Source organism: Protopterus annectens, chromosome 5.part1 (assembly GCF_019279795.1).
Source record: "Protopterus annectens isolate FY-2018-M chromosome 5.part1, PAN1.0, whole genome shotgun sequence".
NCBI lineage: Eukaryota > Metazoa > Chordata > Ceratodontiformes > Protopteridae > Protopterus > Protopterus annectens.
Window position 1 is genome coordinate 447,607,414 of NC_056736.1, and position 17,833 is coordinate 447,625,246.

Below are 17,833 nucleotides of genomic sequence, written 5' to 3' on the forward strand. Positions count from 1 at the left end.
ACTAGAGCAGGCTTTGCCACTGCAGTCTTGCAGGGCATCCTGGCTCCTCCTAGTTCCACCTAGTGCCTACCACCCCTTTCTTAGCTTTGGGATTCTACCCATCTGTTATGACTGCAGCTGTATGCACGATGAACAATAGTAGTTTTGTACCTACCATAAATGTAGATGTTAGAGTGCTAATACAGCTGCAGTCCAGGTTTCCCTCCCTCCTTCCCCTCTTGGGACAGGCCTACTGGCTAACACCTCCTCATACAACCTGATTGGGGTATTCATTTATGGTGTATTTGCTTGCAACTACTGTATTTTGATTATATTGCATTGCTTTATTACACAAATTTATGTATTGCCTTCCTTCTGGGGGCACCTGACATCTGGGGCAAGAAAAACTGAAGAAAATGGCGTTGGCTGGTTCCTTTATACCCCTGTCGCACTGACGTCGGAAGAAGCGACGACAACTGACGCCAGACCTAGACTTTGGAATTCGGCCGACTGAGGGACCCGCCTGACGGCAGGAGAACCCATCTGTTATGACTGCAGCTGTATTAGCACTCTAACATCTACATTAGGGTTGGGAGGGTGGCCTAATGGTTAAGGTGTTTGCCTTACAAACAGAAGGTGCAGGGTTTGAGTCTCACAAGGGATAATTGGCTTGGCTTAAAATGGCCCACAAGGGCAGTTAGCCTAGTACTAATCTATGACTCTATGACTCTATTTATGGTAGGTACAAAACTGTACTTTCTCAACATTGTATCTCAAGGTTACAGGTTCCACTTTCACACTCTGCCATGGTTAAAAGGAATGCCAAATCTGCCACCAAATCAATGGGCAGAGGCTCAAAAACAAATTACAGCACTCATGGACATGAGAGCTATTCAAAAGGTACCACCACAGGAGCAAGGACAAGGATTTTACTCGAGACTCTTTCTGGTTCCCAGAAAGGACAAAGCCCGGAGGCCCATTCTGGATCTTTCTACTCTAAACACTTACCTGGATGTTCCGAAATTCAAAATGTTGACACTACAGCAGCTTTTTCCCATGCTGGGCAAGAAAGCTTGGCTCGTAACCTTGGACCACAAGGAGGCATACCTGTCATGTCCCTATCAGACAAAACTGCAGAAGATACCTCAGATTCATAGCTGGTTCAATGCACTATCAATTCTCTGCACTGCCCTGTGGTTTATCTACTGTGCCCAGGGTCTTCACAAAGTGCCTGGCACCAGTAATTGCATTTTGCAGACGGAAAGGAATTCAAATTTACCCGTACCTGGACGACTGCCTGATTCAAGCAGAGAGCAAGGACGTTCTTCTACAGCATCTGGCGTTTGTAAAAAAGTTAAGTTGCCTAGGGTACACAGTAAACGAAAAGAAATCAAAACTAGTGCCCTCACAAGAGATAATATTCCTGGGTGCCAGCTTGAATACAACGGCCCAGATGGCTTATCTCACGCCAGACAAGCAAGGACAACTGACTCAATATTTTCAGTTGATGGCAACAAGAACCCAACTCCCTGCAAGAAAAATTCTGCAGGCCTTTGGTTACATGGCATCCTGCATACTTCTAATTCCATATGCCAGACTGCATATGAGGAAACTACAATGGTACCTAAAGAGTGTCTAGTCTCAACACTGTCAAAGTTTGGAAACAGTTATACCACTAATTGCTTGCCTTCAACAGGAGTTTCGATGGTGGGCTCAAGCTTGTCACCTCAACAAGGGACAGCCTTTTACTCAACCTACAGCCAGGCAAACAGACAACTGATGCATCGGATTACGCCTGGGGAGCACACATGGCAGGAAAATGTATTCAGGGCAAGTGGCCCGCAGAACAAAGGCATCTTCACATCAATCAAAAAGATGCTAGCTGTACAAAATGCCCTTATAGCCTTCAAGGACTTTCTGCATCCAGGACAACTACTAAAGACAGACAACACCACAGTTATGTGGTACATAAGCAAAGGGGCACTCACTCTTATCCCTTCTGCAGACAAGCCATGACCTTGTGGAACACAGCTCTAAACTATCAAGTTCATCTGCAAGCACAATTCTGCCAGGAGAGAAAAACACACTGGCAGACTTGAGCAGAAACATCATGGATCCCCACGAATGGGAATTGAATCCACAAATATTCAAAATGATAGCACAAAAATGGTGGAGCCCGGACATAGATCTGTTTGAATCCCCAATGAAGTGCCAGCTACAGAAATTCTGCACACGGACTTATCCACAAGCATGGAAAGTGGATGCCCCCTCATTCAACTGGAAAAACCTACAAGTATATGCTTTCCCACCACTACCTCTCCTTCCAAAGGTACTCGTAAAAGCCAGGTAAGAAGAGTCAAAGATGATCCTGATTGCCCCAGACTGGCCACGCCAGCACTGATACCCAATCTTAAAGAACGTAGCACAAGGACCATCCTGGATTTTGCCTCAAATCCCACATCTTCGGACTCAACACAACCAGATACTTCACAGCCAGCTAAAGACTTTAAACCTGACTGCATAGAAGATTCCTTAGTCAAGTAAGCAGTGCCTCTCTCCAAAGCTGTTATGGATGTCATCCTGGAGGTCCGAAGGCCTAGTACCAGGAAAGCCTATTCGGATAAATGGAAGAGATTCTGTGCCTGGAACCAGGCTCACAGCCTTGACCCTCTTGTCCCAAATATTCCTAAGGTACTACAATATTTAACTGAGATGCTGGACAAAGGCCTCTCCTTTTCATCCATCAAGATCCACGCCTCTGCCATCTCTGCTCATTACAACAGGGATCCACCAATTTTCTCTAATCCCTTGCTAAAACAGTACCTCAGAGGTTCTAAAAACATAAGACCACCCTGTAGAGCACCTGCTCCAACTTGGGACCTCAACTTCGTGTTGGAAAAATTAATGTTGCCTCCTTTTGAGCCAGCTAATACAGCAGATTTAAAATATATCTCTTGGAAAACTGCTCTGCTCCTGGCATTAACATCAGCATGAAGAGTTTCAGAATTACAGGCACTAATGGCAGTGGAACCTTTCATCATTTTCCACCAAGACAGGGTGTCTTTAAGAACTAACCCTACGTTTATGCCAAAGGTGGTATCAAGTGTGGCTCAAACTATTCACTTGCCAACTTTTTATCCAAATCCACAGAATAAAGGGGAGAGACTACTGCATTCTTTGGACATACACAGGCAGTTCCGCTTCTACTTGGACAAAACCAAAGCTTTCAGAAAATCTGAGCAATTATTGGTAGCATATGCTGCAGGAGCACAGGGAAAAGCCATTTCAAAACAGGCTATTTCAAAATGGATAGGACAATGTATACGTTTTTGCTATACACACCATGGGAAACCTGTACCTAACAGCATTAGATCTCACTCCATCAGAGTAACAGCCACTTCAACTGTCTACCTCAGAGGAGTACCTACCAAGGACATTTTGGAAGCAGCAACTTGGAGTTCTGTGCATACCTTCACCAAGAATTACCATCTGCCTCTATTACTCTAAATCCAGAGCTGGCTTCGCCAATGCAGTGCTGCAGGGCCTTATAGCCACCCCTAATGCCTTGTAGAACCAGCCACCCTACCTCAGCTTTGGGATTCTACCCAAGTGTAATGACTGCAGCAGTGTAACACTATGAACATAGTACAGTTTTGTACCTACCATAAATGTAGATTTTTGAGTGTATACACTGTTGCAGTCCATGTTACCCTCCCTCCTTCCCCTCTTACTTGCTGGTACGTACCTGTTTTCTTACCCTTTACTACCTATGGGGAGTATTTGCTGGTAACTGAAAGTTGTTCATTGCTTTTCTTATGTATGTTTTATTAGTAATTTGAATTGCCAACCTTTTTGGGGGCACCTGGCATCTGGGGCAAGGAAAAACTGAAGAAAATGGTGTCTGCTGCATCTTATTTACTCCTATCGCACTGATGTCAGGGAGGAGGCGACCGCAACCGACGCTGGACCAAGACTTTGGAACTCAGGCCGACTGGGGGAACCGCCTGACGGCAGGATAAGCCCAAGTGTAATGACTGCAGCAGTGTATACACTCGACCATCTACATTTATGGTAGGTACAAAACTGTACTTTCTGAATACCTTTCTACTTTTCTCCTTGCTTGAATACCTTTCTACTTTTCTTAAATTTCCCTATGGGTTTGGTATTACTGGCATGGTATGCATGTATTTTTCATTATGCCTTGATACTTGTAGGGAGTACTCTTGCTAGTAATTTGATAGTCATTTGATCTATGCAAGAGATATATTGTTTTAGAAGGAATATGTATCACTTCATGCACTGGTATTGAGTATCCAATCCCTTTAGAGTTGGTGCGTTTGAGAGAATGTAGAAATGTATAGAATTCTGGTTGGTCGTGAGGTTGTTCTCTCCATTAACCTGTAAAAGTCTGTTTTATCACTGCTGTTAATTTTCATTTCATGTCTGTAAACCTGTTTTAACAACTGCATTTGGAATTATTTATTTCATTATTTTTATTGATTTGATTTTTTTTCTCCTTTTTTTTTGCAGAGTCTGTTTGGGAACAAAACTGCTGGGTTTGGAACTACCACAACTAGTGCACCATCGTTCGGCACTACTGGTGGCGGGCTCTTTGGTAACAAACCAACCCTGAATTTAGGAACCAATACAAACACATCAAATTTTGGTACATATGAAATGGTGATGTAGATATCTGACTGTTGGAACCATAATGCTCCTCTCCACTGGCTATCCTGGCATCGAAGTTTGGGAACTGAAAGCAGTAGGACAAAATATTCATGGACTGCTGTTTAGATAAACCACAGGCATATTTGTAGCCTACGTTTTGGAGTGTGTGGAGATGGTTTGTGGCTTTGTGAGGTCGTAGTTTCTTTTTATAGTGAATAAGCTTTGAGCTTATTCTTTAACTGCATTTGTCTTTGAATCTCAGTAAGGTACCTTTTATGTTATAGTTGCTTAAGGGAATTGGATTAGTTAAGTACCGTTATAGTTGCTTAAGGAGTTCAATTACTTAAGAATTATTGTTGCAGGGATTGTATTAGGATACCAACCATTGGCAGACTTCAATTCACCAGCCAGATCTTTTCAGAGTTAAGGTATTCCCTCATGGTAGTTTGTAATCTGGAGTTGTAGTGTGAAGGAGATCCCTTCTTTAAGAAGTAGAATTTCGTGCATGTTTCTGTTTTTGGTTATTTAAGAGAAGCCTTGCAGTACTTCTAGATTTCATGAGTTAGCTATGCTAGTTTAGGCTGGTTAACTTTGGCATCCCATTTCATAATCTTTGTGCATGTCTGGATAAAATGAATTGAAAAATATATAAAGGGCCATTTCATTCAAGACCATTTCACTGGAATCTGCTGAACATGCAGTGCTTTACTTTTATAACTTAAGTGAGAGTTAATCGTCTAAATTGCCTGTAGTGCGTGTGTGTTGCTGAGGTTTTTAGGTTGTGGTTTCATTCCTCTTTTTCAAAGAGTTGATAGACTTCAGTCTTCTCATGCCACTCTTGTAGTCCGCATTTTGGCAATGGCAACATCAGTTCATTACTTTACTAGAAGAATGCATTTCTTTCTGTGCTTTTCCTGGCAGTAGAGTTGTAAATTTTATAATAGTGTTATGGCTGACAAATGTGTTTAGGTTTTTTTTGGACTTTTGCATTACAGAATATGCAATGGAGAACATTTTGATACAGTATTAATGGACTTTGTTGGATGGTTTCTGCTCAGTCATTTGCTTAGCACTGAAGAATTATAAATATTAATACAGCATTTCAAATGAACAAAAAAGTATATTGCTGTGTTTACTTTTATTTCTGTACTATGCTTAGAGGATGGTTATTGCACTGCACCATAATATTAGGGTTTTGTACTTCCCTGCTGTCTGATCATCAGCTTCCTTTTGGTCAGTCAACCCATTAATTTCCTAACACAGGTGTGAGTCTGTTGGGAGAGGGTATCATTCATACAACTGTCAGGGTGGATGTTCTTAGTGTTTTACTGTTGCAGCCATCACACTTGGGTTATCTGCATGCAGGTAGCCCTCAAGTCAATCTGAATACCAGAGATTTACTATTTCTGCGTCGGATGCTGTTGCTTCCATGATGTCAGGGGTATAAAAACAGGCAGCTGACGGCCATTATCCCAGTCTTTCTTTCAGAGGAGGGGCCCGAAGCAGAAGCTGTTAGCAAGTGCCGGTCAGCTGCTGCTTGAATTTTTCATTTTCGAGTTGAATAATCCTGAAGTCTTCTAAAGCTAAGTACCCCGTTTGGGATCCTTTTTTCTTTCTCTAACTGATGTCAAAAAAAGTTGCCTGTGGAAAACAAATACCTCAGATTTTCATTCTTAACTGTCACCTGTTTAGGCCTAGACCACGACGTCCCACGCTGTCAGTTTTATGCCTTGTTTAACACCAGAACCATTCGTCGTCGGCTATCTTTGTTGCTAAATGTTTTCACTATCTCCGATGTTCATCGTGCATACAGCTGCAGTCATAACAGATGGGTTCTCCTGCCGTCAGGCAGGTCCTCGGTCGGCCGAATTCCAAAGTCTAGGTCCGGCGTCTGTTGTCGTCGCTTCTTCCCTGACGTCAGTGCGACAGGGGTATAAAAGAACCAGCCAATGCCATTTTCTTCAGTCTTTCTTGTCGCGCGGTGCCCGAAGCAGAAGCAGTTCGCAAGTGCCGGTCGGCCAGCTCCTGAAATTACGAAAATTTTGCAACCGAAGTCTTCTTGAAAGCTAAGTACCCTGTTGGGGAAACTTTTCTTGCCTCAGACCGATGTCAGACAAAGTTAATAATTGTATTTCATGTGGGAAGCAAATACCGCATAAGGATTTTCATTCCCTCTGTATTCCTTGTTTAGGCCCAGACCATGACGTCTCGGTCTGCCGTTTTTGTGCTACATTCAACAAACGCACCATTAAGCGTCGGGCGAAGTTCGCCCAGCATTATTTTGGCAAAAAATTTAACTATTATGTCGGATACTCCGACTCCAGTTTTGTCTAAAAAGCGCAAAGATAAGGACTGACACACGAGGTCCGCGGCCTCTACCGACACCACGCCAAAGCCGACTACAGGTGGTCCGGTTCTCAGCGAGGCGCCTACGCAGCCCCTGACTACCGACGACACTTCATTGGCGGTGTCTAATGTGCCCAAGGTCGCAGGTGTCTAATGTGCCCGAGGTCGCAGGCTCCTCTGCCTACACCCAGACTACAGATACCGAAGCCACTCTTGGTGGTGAATCTCAGTGTACACAGGTCTGCCTCCTCTCAAGGTGTCTTCAGACCTTCCTCTTCTTTTTCCATCAAGGCTTTCACTAAGTCTAAAGCAGCCATGCATTCTAAGAGACAAGCTACACAGGGCCCATCTCCAGGCCCCATGCCTAAAAAACAGATGCTTAAAATGGCTGAGGATTTAATTACTCTTATCAGGGGTTCTCAAACCCCCCCCCCCGGACAAAAGGCCCAGAGTGGAGGAAGAATCCCCCTCCTCTGATCAGGCCTCCATTATATCAGAGCACTCTGATGAACAGGAACATTCTTACTCCCCTTTTGAAGATTCTGATGCAGAGGAGTCCATTCCCTCTGTATCCCCCCCAGAGGATTACTCATTTGGGGAAACCTTGCATACCTTAAGGGAACACTTCCACTGGGAAGGCCAAGAGTACTCAGATTCCAAGAAAAGGCTTAGGGATTTTCTCTTGCTACCTCAGCACAGGCCTCTGGCTATACCCTCCTGTCTTGGACATACTAGATGATGTGTACTCGGAGGCCTGCCTTAACCCGGATTCTTTACCTCCAGCCCTAGTCAAGCCTGACAGGTACTACCGGGTTCCTGACTCTCACCAATTTCTATACAAAAGCCATGCGGCTGACCCAGAAACTATCTCACAGGGCCCCAAGGGAATTAAGGCCTCCACTGCTAAAAATCCATTGCCTTCAGAGAGAGATTCCAGATCCTTAGAAAGGTGGAGAAAATAGGTATATACCTCGGCCACCTTAACCATGAGGGCATTAAACTGCCAGTTCCATATGCTAAAGTACCAACAGTTTATCACAATTGAGAAGTAAAATGTCACAACCTGAACAACCAGTCTTGGAGTTGCAGGATTTGATACATAGTGCAGAACAAGTGGGTAAACATGCCTTGCCATGTGGTTTTGATGCTCTACAGGCCTCATGTAGAGCTGCTGTTACAGGATCAGTCATACGTAGACATGCCTGGCTCAAGGAACAAACCTTACCAGATCATGTCAAAGCTAAATTACTAGATGCCCCTCTACAAAAGGATGTATTATTTGGTGATAATGCTGAGGAGGTATTTAAGAAAATGGAGGAAAAGGCTAAATCAATGCAAACTGTGAAAGATTTTCTACAGGTACAACCCCCACGTTTCAGTAGAAATTGTCCTTCCAAAAATTGGTCCTTTCCAGCCACGGACAGACCCCAAAGAGGTAGATACAGGCACCCGAGGGGCAGAGGGCAATCCCAAGGATCGTTTAGAGGCAGACAATGGCAAGCTCCTACACAAAGAGGTGGTGAGGATAGTTCGCAGCCATTCAGGAAGCAAGCCCAATGACTTTCCCCTTTGCATGCCAAGCAAGGCTCAAATGGCAGCACCCTTAGGTGGAAAACTGGCATTATTTTAAAAAAAATGGCATATTGTCACAAGACAAATGGATCCTGGACATTATAAACAGAGGCTACAGATTCCATTTTCACACCCTTCCAAAAATGAGAGGCATGCCAAACCTGCCACACATTCAAAGGGCAGAGGCACAAAGAAAATTTTCAGATCTCAGCGACATGAAAGCTATTCAAGAGGTACCTACTCACGAACAAGGTCAAGGTTTTTATTCCAGACTATTCCTGGTACCAAGGAAGGGAAAAGATTGGAGACCTATTTTGGACCTATCCATCCTAAACACATTTTTACTCGTACCAAAATTCAAGATGCTCACTTTACAGCAGCTTCTTCCCATGCTGGGCAAGGAGTCTTGGCTGGTAACATTGGACCTCAAGGAGGCATACCTCCGTGTCCCAATCAGAGAAAATTGCAGAAGATACCTCAGATTTCTTGCAGGTTCAACCCATTATCAATTCTCTGCATTGCCCTTTGGCTTATCTACTGCGCCCAGAGTATTCACGAAATGCCTGGCATCAGTAATTGCCTACTGCAGACTTCAAGGGATACAAATATACTCCTATTTGGACGACTGCCTGATCCAAGCGGACAGCAAGCACATACTTCTGAAACATCTGGCTTATGTAATAATGTTGTTGAATTCTTTGGGATACACAGTCAACAAAAAGAAATCAAGGCTAATACCCTCTCGGAAAATAATTTTCCTGGGTGCCGACTTGGACACAAACACCCAGATGGCGTACCTCATGCCAGAGAAGCAGGGGCAACTAACTCAATACTTCAGAACACTAGCAAATTTCACCAGGCTGACTGCAAGGAAAATCCTGCAGGCTCTGGGATTCATGGCATCTTGCATCCTACTAATCCCATGTGCAAAGCTGCATATGAGGAAACTTCAATGGTACCTGAAAAACCTATGGTCTCAACACAGCCACAGTTTGGAAACAATAATACCACTAATTCCATGTCTTCAAAAGGAATTTGTGGTGGGCTCAAGCATGCCAAACACAGGTCTTCCATTCAGCAAGCCTCAAGCAAATCAAGTCATCACAACAGACGCCTCGGACTACGCCTGGGGGGGGCGCACATGACAGATCGGTGCATTCAGGGCAAATGGTCCCAAAAATAAAAGCACCTTCACATCAATCAAAAGGAAATGCTAGCAGTAATGCTATTATAGCTTTCAAAGACCTTCTGCATCCAGGTCAACTATTGATAAGGACAGACAACACCACAGTAATGTGGTACATAAACAAACAGGGAGGACCCCATTCATACCCCCTATGCAGGCTGGCCATGTCACTTTGGAACATGGCTCTGGACTTACAAATCGAACTTCGAGCACAGTACTTGCCAGGCAAGGAAAACAACCCGGCAGACAACCTAAGCAGAAATATGACAGATCCACACGAATGGAAGTTGCATCCTCAAGTTTTTACAGAGATAATTCAAGCATGGGGAAGGCCAGACATAGATCTCTTTGCCTCCCACAGAAATCAATTGACAAAATTCTGCTCAAGGATTTTTCATCCAAAGGCCTGGAGAGTGGACGCTCTCTCTTTCAGTTGGACAACAACGACAGTTTATGCCTTCCCACCTCTTCCTCTGCTGCCCAAAGTTCTATTAAAAACCAGAACAGACAGACAAAAGATGATTCTCATTGCTCCAGACTGGCCAAGACAACACTGGTACCCACTCCTGAGGAGCCTGACGCATTCCCCACCATGGACCCTGCCTCTAATGCCTCTTCTTCTGACTCAGCACAGCTTCAAAACTCTTCAGTCAGCTGAAAACACTCAATCTGGCCACATGGAAGATTCCTTAACATCACAACAGACCCTACTCTCCAAGGAGGTGCAGGATGTCATTTTGGAGGCCAGAAGGCCGTCTACTAGAAAAGCTTACTCCGCAAAATGGAAACGGTTTTGTGCCTGGAATGAGAAAAAGGGCCAGAATCCTGGAAAACTGAATTTACCTCAAATATTACAGTATCTAGCTGAGCTGCTAAGCAGTGGACTTTCATTCTCCTCCATCAAAATCCATGCCTCAGCCATTTCTGCAGAATACAACACTGATCCACCTTTATTCTCACCCCCTCTTAAGACGGTTCCTCAGAGGGGCTAAGAATATAAAACCCACAAGGAAACAACCATTACCTGCTTGGGATCTCAATTTCATTCTAGAAAAGCTGACCTTGCCTCCTTTTCAGCCAGCTGCCTCAACAGATTTGCAATATTTGTCCTGGAAAACAGCTTTCCTTCTGGCTATTACCTCAGCTCGTAGGGTATCGGAACTACAAGCCCTCATGGCTGTGCAGCCTTTTATCTTCCATCAGGACAGAGTTTCCTTACGAACCAACCCGTCCTTTATGCCAAATGTGGTATCCAGGGTAGCTTTGAATCAGGCTATACACTTACCCACCTTTTATCCTAATCCTCAAAACAAAGGGGGAGAGATTACTGCATTCCTTGGACATCCACAGACAACTGCATTATTATTTGGACAGAACACAGCCTTTCAGAAAATCAGAGCAGTTCTTTGTGTCCTATGCTATAGGAGCTCAAGGGAAGCCAATTTCCAAACAATCTCAAAATGGATAGCCCACTGCATACGCTTTTGTTCTTTTCATGGCAAAACTGTACCTACAGGCATCAGATCTCACTCCACAAGGGCCACGGCTACCTCTGCAGCTTTCCTCAGAGGAGTTCCTACCAAAGATATTTTGGAAGCAGCCACTTGGAGTTCTGTGCATACCTTCTCCAAACACTACCACCTTCCATTATACTCCAAATCTAGATCAGGCTTTGCCACTGCAGTCTTGCAGGGCATCCTGGCTCCTCCTAGTTCCACCTAGTGCCCACCACCCCTTTCTTAGCTTTGGGATTCTACCCATCTGTTATAACTGCAGCTGTATGCACGATGAACATAGTACAGATGTTCTTCGTCTTCCCTTGCTGCAGTCCTGACAATTGGGTATAGTCCGCGTCCCAGTCGGCCCGAATACCAGAGTATAAGGGTGACGTCGGTCATGGCGCCTTAGACTGACGTCAGTACGTCAGGGTACTAATCGCATGACGCGTCATTTCCTCAGTCTTTTTGCGCATGGTCCGATGCAGAAGCAATTTTGCGAGTGCAGGTTGGCGTTCTGAGATTTTCGAAACGGAGTTTCAGACCGAATACAGAGTTGGCTAAGTACCCGTTGGGGAACATTTTGGTTTTTCTTGCCTCAGTATTTAACCGGATGTCAGAAAAAGTGAATAACTGTATTTCTTGTGGGAAGCAGATACGCATAGGGATTATCATACATTGTGTATACCTTGTTTAGGGCCTGAGCACGACGTTGTTGGTTGCGCTCTTGTGCTAGATTTAACAAGCGCACTATTAAGAGGAGGCTTGATTGTGCTAGGTTAGTGTTTGGGAAGCGTTGCAATTACACTATGCCGTCGGATGCTCCGGCGCCTGCTTCATCTAAGAAGCGCAAGGACAAAACAGTGAAGTCTAGGGGTGAGGAACCGGCAGTCCCGGACGTCGGTCCTTTAGAAGGCTCAGGGGAGCCAGAGGTTTTGCCAGGTGTCTCTATGGAGTCTCAGGCAGATACTTTACTGTTACAGGATGTGCCCTCTCAGGAGGTAGGCCAGGCTGAGGGGGCTTCTCAGGTAACTGTTCTTCCCTCTCTTCCCAAGGTAGTTAGGGCCTCTCCTTCTGTTGCCAAAGCTTCTTTTCGAGGAAGGCCAAGTTCAGCTTCTGTAGGGGCTTCTCCTAGCATTTCGGGCTCTGTGCCTAAGAAACATATGCTTAAAATGGCAGAAGATTTGATTACTCTGATTAGAGGTTCTATGCCCCCACCTGATAAGAGGCCTAGGGTGGAACAGGAGTTTGATAGTTTTGAACAGTGTTCACAGGCTTCAGAGTCTTCTGTGGAAGACTTGCAAGAGTTTCCTACTTATTCTGATTCTGATGTGGATGATTCCACTCCTTCAGCTTCTCCTCCTGAGGATTTTTCATTTTCAGAGACTCTTCACTCCATGAGGGAGCACTTTAAATGGGAAGGCCAAGATTACTCTGACTCCAGAAAAGGCTTAGGGAATTCTTGTTTTGCCCCAGCATAGGCCCTTAGCTATTCCTCCTGTGTTGAATGTGGTGGAGGATGTTTTGCAGAGGCTTCTCTGAACCCTGATTCCTTGCCTCCTGCTCCTGTTAAGCCTGATAGGTATTATAGGGTGCCGAAGCTCATAAGTATTTGTTTAAGAGTCCCAGGGCGACCCAGAAACTGTTTCTCAGGGGCCTAAAGGTGTTAAAGCTTCTGTGGTTAAAAATCCTGTACCCTCAGATAAAGAGGCAAGGGCTTTGGATAGGTGGGGTAAGAAAGTATACTTCTTCCACTCTAGCCATGAGGCGTTGAATTGTCAATTTCATATGCTGAAATATCAGAATTATCTCCTTTCACAATTGAAATCTAAGGTGGATGCTTTGGGAAGGTATTGAGTGTAAAGAATTGCTGGATTTGGTTCATGTGTCTGAACAAGTGGGTAAGCATTCTTTGCAGTGTGGTTTTGATGCTGTTCAGGCCTCCTCGAGGGTGGCTGCTACTAGTTCTGTTCTTCAGACATGCATGGTTGAAGGATCAGAATTTAGCTGAGCATGTTAAGACCAGGATTTTGGATGCTCCTTTACAGTCTGATGTGTTGTTTGGACCGCCTGTGGAAGCAGTTTTAAAGAAAATGGAGGACAAAGCTAAGTCTATGCAGACTGTTAAAGATTTTTGCAGGTGCAGCCTCCAAGTTTAGTAGAAATTGGCCTGCTAAGGGGTGGACATATCCTGCTTATGGTTCCCAGTCTAGGGGTAGGTCTAGACGTGGTAGGGGCAGGGCTCAAGGTTTGTTTAGGCCTAGATCAGACAGTTCACCTGCTCAGACTTCTGGTGAGGGCAGGGGTCAGTCCTTTCGTAAGCAGAACCAATGACCTGCCTTTTCAGCTGCCAGTGGACTCTCGTCTGGCAGCTCCTTTGGGAGGAAGATTGTCTCTTTTCAAAGAAAATTGGGATTTAATCACTCAAGACAGATGGGTGCTGGATATCATTCATCACGGTACAGATTTTATTTCCACACAATGCCCCTTTCAAAGGCATGCCCGATGTTCCTCCTCCACAAAGAAAAGAGGCTCACAAGCAAGTTTCTCAGTTACTCCAGATAGGGGCTATTCAGCCAGTCCCTGTGTCAGAAAGGGGCTTTGGATTTTATTCTCGCCTGTTCCTAGTACCAAAGAAGGGGAACACGTGGAGACCAATTTTGGATTTATCTATCCTCAACACTTATCTGGACATTCCCAAGTTCAAGATGTTGGCGTTACAGCAACTGTTACCTCTGCTGGGCAAGGATCACTGGATGGTAACTTTGGATCTCAAGGAAGCTTACCTTCATGTGCCCATAAGGCTAAGTTGCAGAAAGTATCTGCGTTTCGAACTGGAGATTTTCATTATCAGTTCTCTGCATTGCCCTTTGGCTTATCTACTGCCCAGAGTATTCACAAAGGTTCTGGCTCCAGTGATAGCTTACTTCAGGCTTCAAGGCATTCAAATTTATCCTTACTTGGACGACTGCCTGATTCTGGCTCAAGAAAAGGAACACCTTCTACAGCATCTGGAATATGTCATAGCAGTGCTAAGATGCCTAGGGTATTCTGTGAACGAAATAAAGTCCAGTCTAGTACCCTCTCAAGACATGTGCTTTCTGGGTGTGAGACTGAATACAGCAGCCCAGATGGCCTTTTTAACCCCGGACAAACAAAAGAGTCTGTCATTCAAATAATACCTTGCCTTCAAAAGGAATTCTTGTGGTGGGCTCAGGAATGTCACCTAAACAAGGGACTCTCTGTGACCCGGCCAGAGGCGAGTCAGATTTTAACGACAGATGCCTCGGACACTGCTTGGGGAGCTCATCTAAATGGAAAGTGGATACAAGACAAGTGGCCTGCCAGACTACAGCATCTACATATCAACATGAAGGAGATGTTAGCAGTCCAGTTTGCATTGATGGCGTTCAAGGAGTTACTTCTTCCAGGGCAGGTGTTGATTCTGACAGACAACACAACTGTCATGTGGTACATCAACAAGCAAGGGGAACACATTCTTATCCTCTATGCAGGCAAGCAATGATTCTATGGGAGACTGCGTTAAGCCTGCAACTGACTCTTCAGGCAAGGTTTCTGCCAGGAGCACAGAACTCCCTAGCAGATGTATTAAGCAGACAAATCATGGATCCCCACGAGTGGAAACTGGATCTTCATGTATTTCAGAAATTGACAGTGTCATGGGGAACTCCAGACATAGATCTGTTCGCTTCTCCACTAAACCACCAGCTGCCAAAGTATTGCACAAAGGGGTTTCATCACACAGCTTGGAAAGTGGATGCTCTGTCTTTCAGTTGGAAAACCTTCATGTCTATGCCTTTCCACCTCTACCTCTTCTTCCAAAGGTATTACTAAAGGTCAGACAGGACAGGCCAAGGATGATTTTGATAGCTCCAGATTGGCCTCGGCAACACTGGTACCCACTTCTAAGGAGTCTTGTAAAGAAGCCTCCATGGCCTTTACCTCTGATTCCTCATCTGTTATCTCAGAAGGACGGTCATCTGCTCAATGTCAAGCTTCCATCTCTTCATCTCACAGCTTGGCATATTCTGTGTTGAAGCATGGTAGGTCTCAGCTTCCTCAACAAGTTTTAAATGTGATTATGGAAGCTAGAAGGCCTAGTACTAGGAGAGTGTACGCAGAAAAATGGAAGAGATTTTTGTTTTGGAGTACAGCAAAGAATTTGGAGATTTCAGAGCCTAATTTGAGTGTGGCTCTTCAATATCTTACTGAATTATTGGACAAAGGTTTGTCTTTCTCTTCCATAAAGATTCATGCTGCAGCAATTTCAGCTCACTATGATTGTGACCCACCTTTGTTTTCGCATCCTTTGTTCAAGCAGTTTCTTAGAGGGGCAAAGAATATAAGACCCCACGTAGAGCTCCTACTCCTGCTTGGGATCTCAATTTTGTGTTGGAAAAACTTACTCTACAACCTTTTGAGCCTGCAGCTACTGCTGAATTGAAATATTTGTCATGGAAGACTGCTTTTCTGTTGGCTATTACTTCTGCAAGAAGGGTGTCTGAGTTGCAGGCCCTTATGGCAGTAGAGCCCTTTTGATTTTCCATAAGGACAGGGTATCATTACGCACTAATCCTTCCTTTATGCCTAAGGTGGTTTCTAGTGTGGCTTTAAACCAAACTATTCATTTGCCTACTTTTTGCAGATCCTCAAAATAAAGGGAAAAGATTTTGCACACTTTAGATGTACACAGGCAATTGCGTTATTATTTGAGCAGGACTAAAGATTTTAGGCAGTCTCAGCAGTTACTTGTTTCTTTTGCTTTAAGTTCACAGGGCAAGCCTGTGTCAAAACAAACTATTTCTAGGTGGATTGGCTTTTGCATTGCATTTTGTTATTCCCATCATGGCAAAGAGGTTCCAGCTGGGATTAGGCCTCATTCCACTAGGGCTACTGCCACTTCAACAGCATTTCTAAGGGGTGGCAACTAAGGATATTCTGGAGGCAGCTACTTGGAGTTCAGTGCATACTTTCTCTAGGCATTATCACCTGCCTATATACTCTAAGACTAGAGCTGGTTTTGCCACAGCTGTTTTACAAGGCATGTTGTCAGCTCCTGCTACTTTATAATTTGCCAGCCTCCCTTACCTCTGCTTTGGGATTCTACCCAATTGTCAGGACTGCAGCAAGGGAAGCGAAGAACATAGTACAGTTTTGTACCTACCATAAATGTAGATGTTCGAGGATTCCCTTGCTGCAGTCCATTTACCCTCCCTCCTTCCCTCTGTGTTTCAGGGTGGTTGTGTAGGTGAGTTTACTTGCTTATATTTTGTGTATATATTACTGTATATATTGTACATGTTTTTTGGTGCAGGTTGTTTTTGGGACTTGTCTTTTTGGGTCTTCTGACATCTGGGGCAAGAAAAGACTGAGGAAATGACGTCGGTCATGCGCATTAGTACCCTGACGTACTGGCGCCAGTCTAAAGCCATGACCGACGCCAGCCTTATACTCTGGTATTCGGGCCGACTGGGACGCGGACTATACCCAATTGTCAGGACTGCAGCAAGGGAATCCTCGAACATCTACATTTATGGTAGGTACAAAACTGTACTTTTTGTACCTACCATAAATGTAGATGTTCGAATGCTAATACAGCTGCAGTCCAGGTTTCCCTCCCTCCTTCCCCGCTTGGGACAGGCCTTATTGGCTAACACCTCCTCATACAACCTGATTGGGGTATTCATTTATGGTGTATTTGCTTGCACTACTGTATTTTGATTATATGGCATTGCTTTATTACACAAAATTATGTATTGCCTTCCTTCTGGGGGCACCTGACATCTTGGGGCAAGAAAAACTGAAGAAAATGGCGTCTGCTGGTTCTTTTATACCCCTGTCGCACTGACGTCAGGGAAGAAGTGACGACAACCGACGCCGGACCTAGACTTTGGAATTCGGCCGACCAAGGACCCGCCTGACGGCAGGAGAACCCATCTTTTATGACTGCAGCTGTATTAGCACTCTAACATCTACATTTATGGTAGGTACAAAACTGTACTTATTCTGAAATGGCTTTGGTAAGCCGTCCGACTACAGATCTTCCAAAAAAAAAAAAAACGTAAAGATAGACGGACCGCATTGGTCCAAAACTGCCGAAGACACTTCGTTAAGCTAGTCGCCAGTCCATCGATACTCAGTGAGGCGCCTTTGCAGCCCCTGATGCCCACTTCTGTGGATTCATAGGCCTCTGCTAAGACCCATTCGGAGTCCGGTATGCCACGAGATGCTTCTTTGACTATGGAACCAGGGGATGTCTCTACCTTAAATGGGTCCATAGTTGCTGTGTAGGCACCGGCTTCTGCTTGAGTTTTTCATCCTACCGATGTTGGTCAAACCAATGACTTTTTTAACCAAAACTAGAGTTTCTTTGGCCCAGGGTACGCACTACGCCTAGCAAACTGACCAAAGCACAAGCTGAGGCACCCATGCCACAAAAATGCTTAGAATGACTGAAGACCTTATTATGCTGATTAGGGGAAGCCAGCCTTCCCCCAGCTAACAGACTCCAGTCCCCTTCAGGTTCTACAGACCAGTAGTCCGATGACTGACTTTTCTGATTAGG

At 44.7% G+C, this 17,833-nt stretch overlaps 1 protein-coding gene across 1 annotated transcript in view; it reads left to right on the plus strand.

Annotated features, from left to right (window-relative positions):
• Nucleotides 1-17,833, plus strand: part of NUP98 (nucleoporin 98 and 96 precursor) — a 1,998,548-nt gene that overhangs the window by 190,534 nt on the left and 1,790,181 nt on the right. The window contains exon 6 of the mRNA XM_044072823.1: nt 4,510-4,594. Coding sequence (XP_043928758.1) covers nt 4,510-4,594 — 85 coding nt within the window. The remainder of the gene's footprint in view (nt 1-4,509; nt 4,595-17,833) is intronic.